The 16,640-nt window shown below is 36.6% G+C and overlaps 1 protein-coding gene across 1 annotated transcript in view; it reads right to left on the reverse strand.

Annotated features, from left to right (window-relative positions):
* vav2 (vav guanine nucleotide exchange factor 2) overlaps positions 1-16,640 on the reverse strand; it is a 201,096-nt gene that overhangs the window by 36,950 nt on the left and 147,506 nt on the right. Inside the window, exons 4-6 of the mRNA XM_088940647.1 lie at positions 13,739-13,807; positions 2,977-3,082; positions 481-579 (exon numbers count right to left, since the gene is read on the reverse strand). Coding sequence (XP_088796773.1) covers positions 481-579; positions 2,977-3,082; positions 13,739-13,807 — 274 coding nt within the window. The remainder of the gene's footprint in view (positions 1-480; positions 580-2,976; positions 3,083-13,738; positions 13,808-16,640) is intronic.

The following is a 16,640-nucleotide window of genomic DNA, read 5'->3' on the forward strand; positions in this document are numbered from 1 at the left end:
AAATCATTCTGTTACTGTTGGAAGGCCAATAGAACTCAATGCTCATAAAATAACTGGCACATTTGCATGGTAAACCAGATAAAATAATTTAAAACAAAACCTCTCATTATCATATTAAAATGTGAATAATACTGTATTTCACAACAGCACTGAAGATGGCTGTCAGTATTTAATATGAGATTTTAAACCTAAGCAGCTAAATTCCTTTTAAAAGTGAGTAGTCCAATGGGTTTTACACCATTATTTTAATGTTTGTTTGGCAGAGGTTATGTGCGTGTCACACGTAGCCCCAGGGATTCAAGCTATTCAACAGAATCATACGAGTAACATTACTATTGATCTTGCTGCTCTTTCTTTTTTTCAGTCAACCTGCCAATATCTAAAACTGCAGCCTAATGACAAACCAGCAGCAGGAAAACTGAGTTTATCTCTCTTTAGCAACAGTGACTGCATGCGTCTACTGTAGGAACCCAAACCCACCTTTTCAATGTCTTCTAGAGTTCTGTAATATTTTGTCTCCGTTTCTTGAATCTCCAACAAGCAGCAGTTTCTTTTGTCATCTTCTGTCATCCCCATTTTCTGCCCAAAAGATAAAAAAAAACATATCAGTTATGAAAACAGCCATCTCCTCTGTTTTACATGACTAAGTAAACGTAATAATTAAGGACATTTCATTCATAATTTTAAATTCCATTTTGTTTTGTAATCTTGACTTTATGAAGGTGGTTTTCATAACAGTTTGCTGCACTATTAATCAATAGTTCTTTTAAGTCTCCACATACACAGCATGCTAATCGACTATTTTATCAGCACACAATCAAAACATTCCCCACAGAAATTGAGCATGAAATCAGCCCAGGCAAAATATGACTTGAGATAAACCTGTAGTGTTTGGGTATTAAAACTCTGTCATTCCTTAGTCAATTAATGGAAATTAACCTTACTGAGCAGGTGTAGACTGTCCTTGTCCATTGTTACTTACAGAACCACCCACTACTGTTTAGAACACACTGAAATACCGCTTTAAAATTTAAAGTCAATATATTTTTTAAGAGAACATCAAAATATTTGAATTGTTGCAGATGAAAGAATGCACACAATCTTTTGCTCTCTTGTGTACAAAAGCTTTCAATCTAAAACCACTTCAATCTAAAATCATAAACTCCAGGATTCCAGGCTGAACTTCTTTTTAGTGTTCTTTTTGGTGTTAATTGCACTAACTCTGATGAGAAAATGTTGAAAATGAACATTCTCATCTTTGAAATAAAATAAAAAACTCCAGAATAGATGACAGACAATGAAATAAATCAATTTCCTTAATCTAATTTTTAAATTAGAGACCTAATGCAGCAAGGGAGGAAAAACAGGGCAAAAACACTGATCCAAATTCTAGAACAATGTAGTGGCGTCATTTTAACCTGACACTACCCTGATATACACAACAGCAATAAATGAGTGATGTGACCAAAAGCGTTTGTTAAATTTTAAATGCCCATGCAATGTCTAGCAAAGTCTAAGGATGTCTAAATGTCTAAGTACATACTCATGCTAACAAGTGAATGAGATGTAATTATCCATTGCAGCAAATTCAGGTGGAGAAATCAGAAGTAGAATTAGATGTGTTGAGACATTTACAGTGTTTTGCAGGAAAAAAGCCTTAGTCTATTTGCTTATCTCCAAACAAATCATACCTCAGATGCAATGGCCAGCATATTCAGCTGTATTTATAGGATTTTTGCACTCTGCACACATCAGTTTGCCCTCTGATACCAAGGAGAGGAAAGTGAGTTCATTGCCTGCTTTTGTTTTTGTTTATATAAACCATTTTTCAAATGGATAAATATACTGAATGGAGCATATGCATCAGCTGGATCATCTTCTCGTCACACAGAGGGCTTATGAAAAGGATTTGCCTTATGAATTAATCTGACCTGTTTGGAAAGCTTTGGAAGAAAAATAAATATTATAAGAATTTGCACTGGTGAAATAGCGTAACCTTAACTGTAAAATTGGTAGAAATTCCTTTCTGTGTTAATAAGGTTAGGTCTGTTAGTGATGAAATGTGTAACTGAAGCCTTACATGATCTGTCTTGTGTTTTTATTAATACAATAACATTCGAATTAGCTTAAGAACTATTTAAAATATTTTGCCTTACAGGGTCATCTGTATCCATCAAAAATCCAACAATACCATTCATAATAACACTAGTGCTAGCAAACTGTCATGCTCGTGTCCATTCCAGCAAAATTAACCTTCAACAATATGGCACAATAATTTTTTTAACAAGCATAAGCCATTTTTATGAACAACCTTCCAGGTCCTGCCAAACACGTCTGTTGTTGGGTATCTTGAGTTTGACTGGAACTGTCAAATCCTGCATCCACACCTTTTTTATTTATACTAAGACAAAGCCTGAACATTCAGCTTTACTCACCTGCATATATCTGATCTGCAGCATAAAGAAACCAAAGTAACAGGTGAATAAAGACACTCCAACAGGCATTAAACAATATAAATTATTTCACATATTTCTATTCAGGAGATTTTAAGGCAAATAATTCTCATGGTTTCCAACATTATATTAGTATTCAGCCTGTGAATTATATATTAAGTAATTAAAAAAAAAACATGTTAAGTAGCTACCTTGAGATTAGTCTTTTCACAGAGGTCTTACAGAAAAAATGATGACAAACTTGTGATTGCAAGAATAAGGGTGAGGTGGAATAAGGGCAAATCATATTTATAGGTCTCATACACAAAGAATCCCAGCACTTGCATAGCTAAATCTACAAATGTAACTAAACTCCCTTATTAATAAAAACAAATCTTTATCTAATTCACAGGGATTTATTTGCTTTTTTGTTAAGGCTGAAAGGCAACCTTGTATTTCAAAGAACAGAAAAAGTACAAAATATCCAGATGTAATATAAAATGCACGTTATCTAGAATGTGTTCATGTTAACGGTTATTCTCACCATGGGCTGCCGAACTTCCACTTTAATAATATCCTCATAGATATCGTCCCCATCATCGTCACATGGGACACAGTCATAGATGTCATCTTCCCCAACATCGTGCTCACTGTAAAAGAAATCATGTTAGGAATGGTTGTAGACATGGCCACTGAAAAGCAACAGCATTGCAGCTCCTCCAGAGAGACAAAAAGTCCCTGGGCAATGAGGAAGGAGCACTTCCTGGGTTTGGAGGGTGAGTGGGAATGGGAATTTTCACAATACTGGTTTGTCTTGAGGGTCAGCCATCTGTGAGGACAAAGACTATAATTTTAAGAGATGAGCTCCCTAAAAGCCAAGATACAGAACCTTAATTATTATACTGTACCTCTATCCATGGCTACGCTTCTAAATTTCCTTTACAATCTAGCCTTAAAATGTGAAAATCTAATTCTCTGCTGTTTCCATGGATACTTTATAGATTAAAGAAAGGGGTCCTGACTGAAGGAGTCAGAGAAGAGATAAATTTAATGATTTGGTTTTCATAAGCACTTAAAATAAAAAGTCTAACTGAAAGGCGTTTAATAACTCTGGGAATTTTGTATGCCCAGCTAATGATGTGTTTCCCATTTAAGGTCACAGTGATACTAACAGCCGCTGGTTCTCTTCAGTACTTTCCTTTTTGATGAGTTCAATAGATTTCTAATTTGACATTTTTAGTTCTTTTAACACGGGTATGTCTTTTGCAGGGGTTTTTAATATCAGAATGTGCAGTTGTGATCTTTTACAAAGTCTTAATTTGATATAGTGGGGTGTCTGCCACAATATGAAAGAAAAACATTCATTGCTTCTCACTTCTGCAGAAAGAGGCAACATGCCCTGAATCCAGGTCTGCTTTGTTCCTATAAGGATGCCAGTTTTAAACTACTGAAAGTGTTTCAAGGCTGCTTGGATATCTGAAAGTTGTCCTGTCATGAAAAATGTTCTTTCTACTGTATCATATTCTTAAATACATACAACAATGATGTTGGTTTGGTCACAGAGAAAGAGAGTCTTTCAAATTCCTTGCATGAAAAAAAACTGCCAAGTTCCTTGTTACCAGGATACCAAAGCTGACATTGTGCCCAAGGCCTCAACATCTACAACAGAGCTTTGAAAACAGGAAGACTGGATGAGATCATGCAAAACTGTGATCAACAAAGACTTTCAACAATTTTGACAGGCTAGTATGACGTTCTCCTGCCTTTCTCTCAAGGCTCACAGATTCAAGAATTCTTTGCCATTTTTAAATGAGCATGACAATCACAGTGCTGCTCTCCAATGGTTTTAATGTTCAATCAATAGCCTTGAGCAGCTTCAGATTCCTTTATCAGTTATACGGTATTGATGGAAAGAGACAACTTGACACTTTCTTTCCATCGATTTCACCCAAAGTCGACGAGTGACATGAGTTACCTTTTTTTCTCCAGCATTAAACAGATTGTCACTCCCAGCTACAATAGGCCTCTCAAATACCTCATGTAGAACCTTTGGCACCAACCACTAAAGAAACAGCTTTCTCTTTAATCAACCGAAAAATAGTGTTAATTCAGCAACCATTAGCAGAAGAAACTAGGTTTTAATGGACATCCTCCAGTTAAAATGGCAAATGATAATTATTTACCTAATGTAAAGTGCTCATATTTGTCCTTCAAGAACAGCTTATTCTCTGTACCTTTTATATTAACAACAAACTAAAAGGATTCTTTGGCAATAACAATAAAACATTACTTTTTTCATCTGAGATCACTTGTTTGCAATTGGGGCAACTGAGTCAGAGTCTGTGATGATATCCAAGGTTTTTGTTTACAAAATATTGGTTTAATCACCTCTAATGTAAGTACTAATTAGGTTTCTCCTTATAGACAATCTATACTTTTTCCTATTTTGTTTTCCCACAGTTATACTTGATGCCTGTACTTTGACTCTTATGATTCATAGGAGCCTTATGTAAACAACCTGTGATTTGGTCAAAAAGTTACAAGCAAACAGCTGACCACATAAAGGCTGTCTAGCATTTACAAATGTTTTTAAGCTTTGTAAAATTTAATTTTAAAGGCATTTGTGGTGATGAAAAAATGTGTTTCAGCATTTCTCAGACCTGTCAGAATGTAACAGGGTAAAGGATACTAAAATTTAAGACTAGCATTTTCAAACTGTTTCTCTGGGGAAGCCAGAAATAAAGTTAACCATGGACCAATTGGCTACTGTGGTAATTCAATTAAATATACCGATGAAATTTCCTCTGCATTGCTCCCTTTGACCTGCAACAGTATCAATGGAATTTTTTTTACTTCAAAGCCATCACTTCAGTAAGAAAGAAACAAAAAATGTTTTTTCTTTGCCTTCAGACCAAACTGAAATAATTATTGCTGTTGTTTCTTCCTTATGAGGCATGCTGGAGTATTTAAGGGAATACATCGAATTGAATTTATGAATGTAGTCCAAAATTGTCACAGTGATGGGATGGGTTGTTTTCAAGCTGGTTAAGCACCAGTGAATAAACATCACTTGCGCAGTGATCCAAGCTGACCAGAAACATTTTTTGTCTTTTTTGACAATTTTTGGTTAAATGGTTATGAAGTATACATCTTTTATTCTAATCATGGGTGAAGTCCCATTCAACAAGAGCAAGTCAAAGTTTTTTTAAGGCTGTCAGCTGCAACAGAAATGTAAACATGGACAGAAACTGGCAACCCAAGTCATGCGCAGAGGGTGTGAAAGAAACTTTAGGGTCTCCTTCTGGCCATATAATCCTAAATTAAAAAAGTAAGACATCTCTCTGCTCTAACTATGTCCAATTCTGTCAGCTTTCCCATTTTCCCTAGACGTTAATTAATCCTGGGATCTAAGTAAACACTAAGCATTAAAACAATTTCATTGAGGTACAGTATGTGACAGTGGAGCACACCTTCCACAGCAGTCCCTACTCTGCAGCACGTGGGAATGAGCATCTATAGCACCTGAGACTCATCAGGTCTGCTATTTAAGATCCCCATGAGATAGCGGACGGTGTTCAAGCTGTGAGCCAACGTTCTAGCGAAATGGCTACTGAACAATTATTTTTCCCATTAGTGGAAAGTCTCTTCATGTATATAGTGGAGAAAACTCGCCTTAAGAGACGACTACACAGCGGCACACCGCTCGCTCCCTGGCTAAGGAAAAGAAGCGCTCTGCCGGTGCTCGGGCAGTCCACTGAAACTGTGGCTGAAAAGCTGATCAACACATTTGTGTTCTCTCAAATTGACTACTGTAATGCTCTACTCGCTGGGGTATCTAAATCTACTCTGAACAAACTGCAGTATGTCCAAAATTCAGCAGCCAGAATCCTGACCAGGTCTAGTGCAAGTGTTCACATTACTCCTATCCTGGAGTCCTTGCACTGGCTTCCGGTCAAATTCTGTGTAGACTTTAAAATCCTCATGCTCACCTATAAGGCTCTGCATGGCTTGGCACCTCAGTACCTGTCTGAACTATTATCACCCTACTCCCCACCTCGCGACCTTCTCTCTTCTAATTCTGGTCTCCTTACTGTCCCCCAAGCCCCTCTACATCGTATGGGTGACAGGGACTTCTCCTGTTATGCCCCCAAGCTCTGGAACTCTCTCCCCAAGGATATCAGAGAGTCGCCTTCTCTAAACTCCTTCAAATCCAGACTCAAAACCCTCTTCTTCAGAAAAGCCTTTACTTAACTGGTTCCATTCTGTCTGTCTCCTCTATATATTGTAATTGTGTTTTATCTTGTGTATTCTTCTTATTTATTGTTGTTGTCATCCTGTAAAGCGCTTTTAGAAGCCACCTTTAAAGGCACTATATAAAATAAAGTTTTTTATTATTATTATTATTATTGGAAACAATACATGCTGTACACCTGTAAAGAATCTTTAGTGACAATTCTCTCCATTGTACCCAGACCTTCAAATCATTGACTGGCATGCTGAACACAACAATTAGTGAAATGTTATGTGCCACACCTGTGCCCCACTCAGGGATGTGCTTCAGAGAGGTTTGATCAGAGGCATGATACATCACAATAGTGGACATCTCTCCACTGCTAGTGAGTCCACACGAGCTGACTTTGAGTATCCCAGTTAGTCATGAATGAGAAATGTTGCCAAAACCATAGATTCAATATCCAAAATCTGAACACTTCATGTTTCTAAAAGCACACATGCATTTCATTTCATGTTTGCTCAAAGTCCTTAAGTAAACCTCGTCCTTTTAAAGTTACGCAGGGAGACAATGCAAAAGGATGTGTAATGGCTTAAAAGGCTTATTTCTTCACAGTAAAAGGAAATTAGCATGATTTTTTGTCATGTAGCAATGCCATGTACAGTAACTGTAAATTAATATGTACATTGTTTTGTATCATAAAGAATTCCCTGTCAATACTTACAATAATCTTGGTTTTATTACATTAAAAATCTTTGCAGTTTAATCAAAATTTTGTGATTACCCCTGCAAGGTACCTTGCAAGTGTTCCATTAATAGTTTTAAAAAAGAAAAGCAGGTTTCTGTATAAGAAATTCTGCACTAACTGCAGGACACCTCCCTGAGGGGACAAAAGCTTCTTTCATGAAAGCAAAGATGGTTTTCAAATAAATGTTTTGGTTAAGGAAATTTATCCAACTGTGGTAAAGGGCCTTTCCAGAATGAATGAAATATACTCACAGGGATGTTCATCTACTTTTAAGAGACTCCTCATTATTTTTCTTCACTTGGAAACCGATAAGAAATTAAGGTTTAAATGGCACACTTAAATTTCGTTGTTAACACAAAATATTTTACATAATATGTAAAATAAACAGATTAAGAACCTGGCACTGTTTTACTTATTTTACACAAGCATCCATGCCATTTCTGAGGATCTCTCAGAGGAATACTCCTCTAAAAGTTTCTTTGTTTATTTCACAGGTGGAGAAATAGCTGTGTTTTCCCCAAAAGTACCTCTTATTCCCCGAGGTCTGTGAGAAACTGAGGAAGACTGCATGGAAGTGCTGCCTACTTGTCATACTGAGGGCACCTACTGTATGCTGGATGGAGCTGAGACATTGAGAATTGTATGCTTATGTTATCTAATTTAACACTCTGTAGTCAAGAGACGTTCATTCATATGACAGAAAGGCACAACTGAGGACTTCCTGCTAAGGTTACCTCTCCTCCTCCTCACAGCTGTAGTTTGTTTTGTTTTTGTGGAGAATTATCCAAATGTATACACAAAACTCATCTGAAACAGAGAGACCCAGACAGAGGCACCGGCTTGCGAATGTGTGCTTGATTGTTTAACAAATTCTACATTCCTGATCCATGATTGTATCCATTCTAAAGTCAATATGACAAATTGACCTTGTCGCACCAGATCAGACTATGTGCTTGTGAGTGCTCTAGATTGTGGAAGGGGACAACAAAACACCAGCCCTGTAAACCTCTCTGTCAATTAAAATGCAAGCCATGGTAAGACCTACTGTCACACAAGAAATAGGATTGTATAAGTGGGACAATCATACATTGACAGACAGAAATATTGTCTTAAAGATGCACCTCCCCTTTGAAAGTGGAATGATGCCTTAAGTATATGCTGCAGAAAAAAAACTCAAAGAAAATCTATTGAATGCAGTTTTGTTCCCACTGGGATTTGATCACGCCCGCTCATGGGCGCCTCTGACTTCTGAGCCATGTAGCACCAATCCCCATACAGCTGTGTTGGAAGGCCAAAGCAAAAAAAATCAGCACTATCCAGGTTTTCAGATATTCGTTTCTTACAGAAAAGCACTACTGTTGCATGTACAGTACTGGAGAGAAGACCTGATAACAGAATAAGGTTGTAAATTCAACGTTTCCATGAATCTCTATACTTTCAACCAGACCAAAGGAGAGAAAATGCTGAGTGGTCAAGCCCTTGCAGAGAAGTCCTGAGGGATAACCATGTGCAAGTAGGCACAGTGGAATTCATTTCTAATACAGGGCTCAGCTTTTTGTAGTCTCAGGATCTTCAACTGAGCTCTTGAGTACTTTACACCTATCAGTAAGCTCATTTTTAAAAAGGCTCGTCTCTTTTAAATAGTCCAGCTTCTATTGATTTTGAGGCTGTGCCATAACAGAGACTCCTTTTGGAGTTACGGAAAGCTTTAACTTCCTGCTCTTCTGTGCAGAATTACTGATTTCCCAAAAAAACTTCAGGCAACTGCGTACTGTATATCAAAATAAGGCATTTAACCTTTCTCTCCCTGACACCTACGATCAAAGGGCCTTGTGAAAAACAATGGCAATAACTTGTACATTTCAACAATTTTTTTAAGTCTGTATTCCCTTTTTTAAGACCTAACTGAAAATCACATGAGACAAAGGCATCCTTCAATAAACCTCACAAACACAAAAAGTTCACATAATATTCAAAACCTAAGAGAGCTGAGACATGCAGAATTTTTTTCAGGAAAACATCAATTCAATATTTTTAATTTTACAGGTCAGAAGTTAAATTACCCAGAGAAATTCAATGCGTACCAATTTCATGGCTGAAAGACATTTTAGGTAGGAGACACACAAGCAATTTTTAAGCTTTTTTTTCATACCAACCCAGGCTGACATTAGAAATTGACCATGTGTCACTAACTGACATCTCAAGTTCCCAACACCTTTTTGATTGGCAACAGAGTTCTTCAAGCACAATAATAACTCAACTCCAAGCACTTCAGTAGACAGTACTATACTTCCATCAATGTGTGTGGATGGTGAAACTGGATTTTTTAAGCTTTAATTTTTCTTTTAGCTCAATGAGGAATAGAGTACAATACAGTATAGCAACAAATAACAGACTGCCTGAGGAAACTTTACAATTAATAATTTTGTTCCAGGAAAAAATGGGATATTAATGGGTTAGTTTTAGAACATGAAGATTCCAGAGAAAGAGAGAACATTATAAGCTACTGGAAAATAATAAATGTCTGTCTGTGTGTATGTGTGTGTGTGTGTGTGTGTGTGTGTGTGTGGGGGGGTTTAAAGATGAGTAAAAAAAAGATAACATCCCCAAGCTTATACCTTTCCAATTTACTGAAGCAGTTCCTCAAATATATGAGCTGCAAACAGGCTCCATCTTTCAAATGTTATAGCAGAATTGCCAGTTTTCCATAGTGTAAGTGGTACATTTAGTAACAGCAATTTAGCTGTCAATTTGTGTTGTTTTTGAGGAGCAAAAAATTAATGGAAATTGCTTGTTATCTCAGATCTTAAAAAACAATAAACAAAGCCAGAAAAGGGCTATGCTGAATTTTCTTCACTTGATACTGTTCTGAGGTAAAACTAAGGAAAACCCATTAATTCTACACGAGAAAAGCAGGTTTTAGTCTGTAAGGATGAACTCATTAATTACCTGCTGTGTGTCAAGTCCTGCCTATAACGTCCACACGTGTCTAGTACAAAAGATGTGTGCACCTCATTAAATGTATAATGTTTTCAGTACAACACAAAAGTATTCCATCTACAAATGAATTTTTGCCTGATAGTTTGCATAAGGTAACAAGACACAAAACAGCACAAGAGCAGTTAGAATGGAATTGTTTGGCTTTTGTGTGTGTATCTGTAAATCCTCCATTATTGCTTCGCAGAAATGCTTGCTTCTGAAGGGTTTTGGAAAAAACAAATGCGTTCCCACAAGGAACAATCACCCTGGGCTGCGTAATACTGCTTTTATATTTTCATGTTGGCCTAATATTTAATGCATAACAGTAACATGCTTGACTTCACCAACACTTTCCAGCACCTGGCTGGAAATAATAAGTTAAAAAGACAGTAAAACAATCTAACGACTATAGAGGTTATATAAGTACACAAGCCATAATCTCTTTTAAGTTCCAGTTCTATGTATTGCTCTCTCCATAATTATTGTTGTTTTATTTTTCTTCCCTTTATATTTTAATAGGTTTTTAATATGAGTGTCAGCAAGGATTCACTATTCAGTATGTCTCTCTTGGGAATGCACCAAGAGAAAAATATCCAATAGGCTTCTACTTTCATTCAGTTCCTGGTATTCCAGGAATGATGTGAAAAAAACAATGATGAGTGCTTTCACATATTACATTCTTATGAATTATAAATCAAACATATATAAATAAAACATATAAATACATTAAAGAGGGCAAGCAGAGGCTTTTTGTCTTTATCTAGATACAAGAGGACCAATGTGCATTCTCCTTATTTCACCTGAAGTAAAAAAAAAAGATTTTATAGTTGCCAGCAGATTTGATCATTTATCTCAAAGAAACACTGCTTCAAAATGTATTAAAATGAAATCATGCTTTCCAACTCCGATTGCTTTACGGGAGGGCAATAAAAATGATGGGATGAGGCCAATTTCAAATTATTTCTGATTGAAAGAGTTACAGCAGAAAGAATAAATTACCCAAAGATGTGAACTATTTCCTGACTCATGTCTGCTGAATTCAATCAACACAACTTTTTCTAGGTTTTGTGAGAAGGCTACAAATAAAGTTGCCTTCAATAACACAAACTGCTTTCCAGCCTTTTCAGCTGTTTGCTTGAATCCTGCTGAGCAAAATGTTGCTGCATAACCTAAGACACTGTCAAATCATTGGTAATCATACACTAACTCAAGCATAAAACAAAACACTTGATGTAAGCTAAACTGCAGGACACTACTGATTATACGCTAAGGTCGTTACTGCAGATGCTGGTCTTTGCAGTTTTGAAAAATATCCCAATGCTTTTGCACTGGATTCATCCTAAAACTCAGATTGATTTAAAATATTAACTCCTGGCAAGGGTAAAGACACTCTTGATTACAGCATTTCATGTTTTGCCACTTGACGAAGAGACATTTTCAGACTGAGGCTGTAAATATTCTAAACTATATATAGTTACATCAACTAAAAAATAATTTTCCAAGCGCATACTGGATACATTACATGGTAAACAACACAAAGCAGTGACAGTGTCTCAGGGGATTTGCCACTCCAAAGAAACCACAGCAACTGAAAACACATTTTGACAGCCACAGAATCAACCTTAAGTCATGTTTATTAGAGTCCACTTGCATATTCAGTAAGCACTAATAAACTCTGGAATGAGAATGATTTTTATAACAATTTTGGTAATATTTAACTGGTATTAAATAGGAACTAAGTGCAGAGGTGATTCTTTTGAAGATCAGAAGGCTCTTTTAAAATTGAGTCCCCACCCAAGGTGAAATTGCTGATGTTTCCTTTAAGACTTGGTTCGACTAGGACTACGGCTCTTGTACCGCATGAGAACAGCAAGGACCTGCATTAAGAAGTATTGACATGCCCTCCTGTCAGAGCCTTTCATGTTTTGACACTCTGCAAGCTCCACAGTGCCTTACAGGAGAGTTAATGCCAACTGGAGAGCAGCATGTCTGTCATTCACTTCCCTGCAAGCCTGGAAGTGCCAGTCTTGCTAAAAGCAAAGTTGATCCTGGTCAACTGATGGCCACCCTAACCTAGAGGGGCTCAGCTAACTTGGGCTGCTGTCTAGGGAATCCCCATCTGTCAGTTAGCAACATGGCACTTCTCTGCCTGTGCTCTGGGCCTGTGCTATGGGCAAGAGTGCTTTTACTAATTAAGCCACTTGGGATCATGATTTCCGATCTTCAAATTGTGAAAACACATATGCACTAAACCCGTTTCTTGCTAGATTACATGCAGCAGAACTCTAAAATCCAGGTCAGAGCTATGTTGAATTTTGGCACAAACAGTGGAATCTTTACTTCAATATTTCTCTTGCTCATAAACTTCTATCACATGTATATACAGTACTCAGGGTCTATTTCCTGCTCGGTAGTGAAACAAGGACACTAGGTCTGTACTGGAAACTAAAGGGAAATTAAATTAGGAGGAAGAGTTGTAGATGTCTGGAACATTTTTCCCAGCAAATTCAGAGGCCAGAACACTGGGATCCTCCGAGAAATGTCTTGTGAAATTTTAGATTCACTCACCTCCTGAACTATAAGTAAACAAAGCATCATAGGTTGAATTGTTTTCAGAATATGAATAAAAATCTGTCAGCCAGTCTAATGACTTGAACATTGTTAAGATAAATGACAATGCTTACCAATTGTTAGTTTCTGGGACTATACCTGAGTACTATACCTGACTACCTGTTGAGTCAGCCTTCCTTCTTGGGTAACTTTTCTTATGCTCTTATATCAGCATAATAATGAATACTTCAGCCTTACTTCCCTACAAAAATTACTATGCCTCCATATTTCTCTGCAAGAAATACAGAGGTGTCATGCAATCTTTATAGCCTTTGAAATATCTTTAATCACGTCTTCCAAAATAATGTATTCACAAAACAGCCCTGGAACAGCCCTCATCCTGTCCGACTACTTCCTCTAAAGGTGATAAATGACACCTATCTCCATACGCTCTATAATTATTTTACATTAATCAACAGACGAGTACCAGCTGTCACATCTTTCCCCTCTGTCTTTCACTTGATATCTCTTTTATCATTAGCTAGACTGCCACTGATCTAATGCTGTACGACAATGATCTAAATATGTGTAGCCATGGAAACCATAAAATTGATTAAACCTCCACGGGAGGATAAAAAAAATGAACCCAGAATTACAGCGAATAATCAGAACATGCATCTTCTTGGTTTATTTATATCTTGTTCAACCACTGATCTGTAATGTAAGATCTAGCAGAATACCAAATGACACAAAATCATTAGTTTCAGCTTGCACTGAAGAACAGTAACTGACACTCACTCTGCCAGCTCCTCCAAGCTCCTGTAGACATCATCTTCATTAAGCGCTGTGTCTTCTGAAGGAAAAGGCCTGGAACAAGACCAAAACAGTTAGAAATCTTAGAACTTAACTGTACCATTACAATGGATAATTTAAAAAGCACTTTTCAATCTCAAATGGGCAAAATTAGATGTTTTGTCAACTAGAACAAAAGCACTATTGATAAATAGTACAAATTAAAGGTCACAATCAATGTTAAAATAAGGAATCAACAAACACATAAACTTATAAATGTTTTCATTAAGAATATTTCAACAAAATGTTATTTTTAAATGGGACTCTCTGTTGTATTTCTGCGTGTTCATTGAAACATCTGCATTTTTCCCTGTCCTGCTAATTGAGTGGTATGAGTAGTGGGGCTGATATGCTGATAACAACTTTGAGAGATTTGTTTTGGAGTTTTGGTTGAGGGTGACATGGTCCTAAATTGTTGCATTAATGTAGATTCTGTAAAGTGAACAAAAAAATCTGTAAACTCTGCAAAGAGACAGCACTGTGAATTTAATGGCAACCATCTGCTGCCTCTCTAAAAGTAGCAGTTCACTTGTTAATCATCTGGACTACAATTTACAAGAAAAAAAAACCAAAAAGGCTGTTACCAAAAGTGTAAACTGTATTGATTTGTAAGGGAAGCTGAAAGCTACAAAGAAGTGAAAGCTTTTCAGTAATTTCTTTAAAACCAATGAACAACAGACAAATTAAATAATCCTGATTACTTCTTAGCAGAAACCACATATCATTTTGAAATGCATATATGGAAAGAAACTTGATCATACAGTAATAATCAAGTTTCTTTCCATATAAAATGTTCACTGAAGAATGAAAAATAAGTAATAAATGTCAAAAAGGAAGTTGAGTTTGAACGGCACTGTTCATGTAAATGAAGATACAATGGCAATTCATAAATTGTGGGGAATGACCTGTCATCCTCAGTCACATGGCCAGTTGAAGGGAAACAACTGGTTGGGTGACTTTTAAAAGCAGAAAGAGGAGGCTGAAAAATTGGTTATCGATCTCTGCTAGCTGGGGGATGAGCAGAATGTATGTTATTATAGGCTGCACCAAGGGGAGAAGGGAGCACAGAAGTGACTGGGTGACAAGCCTATGGACATAAGATATGTGGTTTCATTGAAGTGTCTCAGAGTGAGGAGTTTTTGAGGAGTGTTTTTGTGGGAAGTGTCACAGAGACACACAGCTGGTAAGCAGCTTAGCTGCCCTTGTTGTACAGAGAGGGACACTTCAAGAAGAAGGGTAGATAGCAGCTCAAAGAGGAGCTTAGGTTTTGATTACTTTCTAGTTTGCTTCTCCCTGCACTGTAAATGAAGAATTCTTATTTTTTCACCTTATGGTAGCCCTGTTTTCCCTTAGAGCTGCCTAATTTAAATTTCCTGTTATAAGAGACCCCCACTCATGAGTAGGCCACAGCATCTACACTTACATATCCTTTGCTCTATAAACCAAAGTCAACTTCTCATTCTGCTCAGTCAGTGGCTCTGCTTAAATCCACTTTGTCAGCCGTGACCCTAACTGTCCTGCAAACCAGCACAGTAATAGAGTCACAGCAAAGACATGAGCGTCAGCTGCTTTTGTTTTTGCTTTTGGGCCAAAATGAGTAACAAATATCCAAGACATCTAGAGAAACAAGCTGAAAATCAATTTTCATACATACTGCAGTTCTCAGTTCTGTCTTTTAAGCCCCATAAAATGAAAAACAAATTTGGCTTCACAATTGTGAGGAAAGGATTTGTAAATTTCACCCTAATAAATCTGTGATATTCTTCTTAAATAATGCCCCTTCCCAATTCCAGAATTTAATAAGTGTGTCTGCTACACATAATAAACAGATATGGATGTACAGTAGCTTTTCAAGGATGTTTCAATTTGTTTTGAAAATCCCTCAGTGGCTACCACTCTTGAAATCTGCAAAGGAAAACGAGAGGTTTTTCTTTTTTTCTTACATAATTGTTAATTAGCTAATATAAGACAATGACATTAATACTTTTACATGTCTATGGTTGTTATTGTTAGTTTAATGTTAGCATTAAAAGTATATCATTGCATAAAATGTACTTTTATCTTAGAAATTTAATATCAGACTGCATAGTAATTGGATGTTAGACAAATAAAGCTCTCTTTTGTTGATAAATTAACGTCATACTATATTATTGACTTTGTGGGATGACTATGAAATAAATAAAAATTGTTCTTTGTGGATGGAGAAATGCTCCCTGATACTGATGTCAGATGACAGACAGATTTTGGAAACCTTAAAGGCACAGGCTAAGCAAATTATCTTAAACTGATGTCAAATCATATCAAGACTTCCACACAGTGTTTCTGGCATTGTTTAAAGTAACCGGGGTTGTCAAAATTTCTGGGAATTACAAAAAAGCAGACAAAATGTGAACAAAAGTTTGTGATATGTAAAGGCGTGCAATTTAAGGTACAATATAGTAGTGTATGTTATCATTTCAGCCTTTTTTAAATGGTCTTTATCAGATGACTACCCAGTACAACCCTAGACATAGTGCCTACTGAATAAGACATTAAATTGGCCTTGGTCTAGTATATTTGACATCATAAATATAAAATCTTATAAGACCATAATATTGCAGGTCAGGCCCACCTTAACAGCAAGAAAGACGATGCAGACAGATGAAAGTTTATTTTCATTTTGCTTCATGAAGCTATTATAAGCAGATGTTAATGGACTTTTCTGAAGATAAGACAAATCTGAAATGAAATCAAATAAAAAGCGCAGCCTTCATTTTGAAAACTTGACTTGCTCCACTAGTCTGCTAAATTTGGTTTACTGGCAAAGAAAAATGAATAGAGGAAAGGAGTTCTTTATCTCTGCATTAGC

Source organism: Atractosteus spatula, chromosome 23 (assembly GCF_055471065.1).
Source record: "Atractosteus spatula isolate fAtrSpa1 chromosome 23, fAtrSpa1.hap1, whole genome shotgun sequence".
NCBI lineage: Eukaryota > Metazoa > Chordata > Actinopteri > Semionotiformes > Lepisosteidae > Atractosteus > Atractosteus spatula.